This window comes from Carassius carassius, chromosome 1 (genome assembly GCF_963082965.1).
Source record: "Carassius carassius chromosome 1, fCarCar2.1, whole genome shotgun sequence".
NCBI classification, from domain to species: domain Eukaryota; kingdom Metazoa; phylum Chordata; class Actinopteri; order Cypriniformes; family Cyprinidae; genus Carassius; species Carassius carassius.
The window spans coordinates 1,542,437-1,545,633 of NC_081755.1; the positions used below are offsets into that span (position 1 = coordinate 1,542,437).

General features: G+C 40.4%; 1 protein-coding gene across 1 annotated transcript; it reads right to left on the bottom strand.

Annotated features, from left to right (window-relative positions):
• Positions 1-540: 540 nt before the first annotated feature.
• LOC132132779 (zinc finger protein 501-like) lies at positions 541-2,642 on the bottom strand. Its single transcript, XM_059545337.1, has 2 exons — positions 2,618-2,642; positions 541-1,865 (listed from the first exon to the last, which is right to left on the bottom strand). The coding sequence occupies exons 1-2, from the start codon at positions 2,640-2,642 to the stop codon at positions 541-543; spliced, it is 1,350 nt and encodes a 449-aa protein (XP_059401320.1).
• Positions 2,643-3,197: the final 555 nt, after the last annotated feature.

The window sequence follows — 3,197 nt, forward strand, 5'->3', positions numbered from 1 at the left end:
TTCTTCATTCAGACCGAGAGCTTGCACTAAAACAAGAGGCGAGATTTATCGCACAAACCAATCACATCCAATCATAACTGTTCATATCCAATTATAGCGTGACGGAGGCATTGCCTTCTCTCACATGATTTTTCCCCCATTTATCTCAATGAGCCTCCAGGAAGGTCACGGCATGCTTTGTCTCTGTAGAAAGTCAATGGACCGAAGGGAGGCAAGCCTCCACTGTATTCGTTGACAATAAAATCTGAGAGTTGTGTTTTTGTCTTTCAAAAATAGATTTTATTCATTATCATCTCGTTCCCATTGGTGAACAAATACTATTGACGAAAATTAAGAAAATTAAGACTGTTGTACTGTTTCTCTCCAGTGTGGATCCTGTCATGTGTTTTCAGGTGTCCTGAATGACTGAATCTCTTCTCACAGCATGAACACTTGTAAGGATCCTCTCATGCGTTTTCAGATTTGAGGACAGACCGAATCTCTTGTCACAGTGTAAACACATGTAGGGTTTCTCTCCATTGTGGATCATCTTGTGTGTTTTCAGATGTGTTGACCGACTGAGTCTCTGAACAACTTGTAAGGTTTCTCTCCAGTGTGGATCCGCTCATGTGTTTTCAGATGTGTTGACACACTGAATCTCTTCCCACATTGTAAACACATGTAAGGTTTCTCTCCAGTGTGGATCATCTCATGTGTTTTCAAACGTGTTGATCGACTGAATCTCTTGTCACAGTATGAACACTTGTGAGGTTTCTCTCCAGTGTGGATCGTCTGGTGCCGTTTTAAACAGTCTGCTGAAGTAAAAGTCTTGTCACACTCAAAGCACATGTACTCTCTCACACCAGTATGCATTTTCTGATGTCTTTTCAAAATTTGTAGACATGAAAAACTCTTTCCACACACAGAACATGAATGTGGTTTCTCCTTTGTATGAACTCTCTGGTGATCCTTCAGGCATGAAGCTCTCAAAAATGTTGTGCCGCATTGATCACATGTGTACAGTTTCTCTCTAGTGTGGATGTTCATGTGTTTCTTAAGGCCTGATGATTGTGTGAAACTTGTTCCACACTGAACACAAGTGAATGGTTTCTCTCCAGTGTGAACTCTCATATGTTTCGTAAGATGTTCTTTTAGTCTGAAATTCTTCCCACATTGATCACATGTGTAAGGTTTTTCTCCAGTGTGGATCATCTCATGTGTTTTCAAATGTGTTGATCCACTGAATCTCTTGTCACAGTATGAACACTTTTGAGGTTTTTCTCCAGTGTGAATCCTCTCATGCTGTTTTAAACAGCTTGCTGAAGTAAAAGTCTTGTCACATTCAAAACACATGTACTCTCTAACACCAGTGTGTATTTTCTGATGTACTTTGAATTTTTTTAGTAATGAAAAACTCTTTCCACACAAATGACATGAATGTGGCTTCTCCTTTGTATGAACCGTCAGGTGATCCTTCAGGTCTGAAGCTCTCAAAAATGCTTTGTCGCATTGATCACATGTGTGCAGTTTCTCTCTAGTGTGGATGTTCATGTGTAACTTAAGGCTTGATTTTTGTGTGAAACTTCTTCCACATTGATCACATGTGTAAGGTTTTACTCCAGTATGAACTCTCATGTGAATGTCAAGACTATGTTTGCTTGTCAAACTCTTTCCACACTGAGTGCAGGTGAAATATATTTTGGCTCTTCTTTGCCTTAAATCTTTCTGTTTGTTTTGAGAGCAACTCAAAGGTTTTTCTTCAGTTTTGCCATGAATGTTCTCCTCAACTTCACTGAACTCTCCATTCTCCTCATTTTCTTCAAACAACTCTGAAATAAAACACAGAAATATGGAAAAAAGAACAGTGATGCGACAGTAAACAATTGCTGTGTCAAATGTTTATCATTTTGATGTATTTGTTTTTTTGCAACAATGGACAGTAGACAAGTATGCAACCGTGGACAGTAGACAACTGCTGTATCAAATGTTGATCACGTTGATGTATTTATTTGTTTCACTTTGATGAAACAGTCAAGCAACAGATAAGGACAGCAGTTTGTGAGTGTTTTGCCTCATTTTCTGGTTAGACTACTGTGTGATTTTCGTTGCTAGGAAAGTTTGTTTTAATTACTGTGTGTCTTACCCTGGTAAATACGTGCTGTAGTGGCGCTTGGTTTTGCGTTTGCTTATATATTTATGCATTTAGCAGACGCTTTTATCCAAAACGACTTACAGTGCATTCAGGCTATCAATTTTTACATATCATAGTGAGGCGTGGCCAGCTGACTTCAATCACAGGTAATCAGGCAAATATAAAAGTGGTAGTTTTCACCTTGGCAGCCCTCGTGTGAACACAGAGTGTAAAGACACCGACAGGGCACTTGAGTACTGCTTTTCTCCTCTTTCTTTACTTTTTGTATAGCTTGTTCTCAAATACTTATTTCAGTCACTTTTAGGCATTATGTGCTTTCAGATCTCTACTATCATTACTAACAATCTGAGAGCACGCAATGTACATTGAAGTAAGGCCTATCCGACAAACCTACGGCCTGTCCCTCTGACCTCTACTACTACGCTCTCTATTCCAGTTGGTCTATGGAACTGCCAGTCTGCAGTTAACAAAGCAGACTTGGACAACTTTTGCCCACTGTTGTCTTGACCATCACGCACCGCCCCATCTGCCCCCTGGCTGTCTGAGGTTCTCCGTGAACATCGCTCTAAACTCAGGGCTGCAGAGAGGAAATGGCAGAAATCAAGAAACTCTACTGACATTAGTTTGTATCAGTCTCTCTCTTCCTTCTCTGCACATGTCTTCACTGCAAAAACATCCTACTACCAAAACTAAATTAACAGCTGTTGTGACGCTCGACCACTCTTCAAAACTTTCTCTTCTCTTCTTAATCCGCCTCCACCTCCTCCTCCATGGATACTTACAGCTGACAACTTTGCAGTTTTCTTCACAAATAAGACGAGAACCATCAGTAACCAATTCTCCACACCGCAGACTGAAGATAACTTCACAATGACCAATGCACTCTCTCTCCTCCTTCTCTCCACTCTCAGAGAGACGTTTTCAAACTTATCCTGTTCAATCATCCTACTACTTGTCCACTTGATCCGATCTCCACTCACCTCCTTTAAGTAATCTCTTCTTCAGTCATACCTTCACTTACTCATATTATCAACTCCTCTCTTCACTCTGGAACATTTCCCTCAGC

What these genes read in the sequence shown, in the direction of transcription:
- LOC132132779 (XM_059545337.1), bottom strand. Translation starts at nt 2,642, where the DNA reads ATGGTCAAGACAACAGTGGGCAAAA. An exon ending in CAAGACAACAGTGGGCAAAA is followed by an intron (nt 1,866 to 2,617) that starts GTTGTCCAAGTC and finishes CATTTGACACAG; the next exon opens with CAATTGTTTACTGTCGCATC.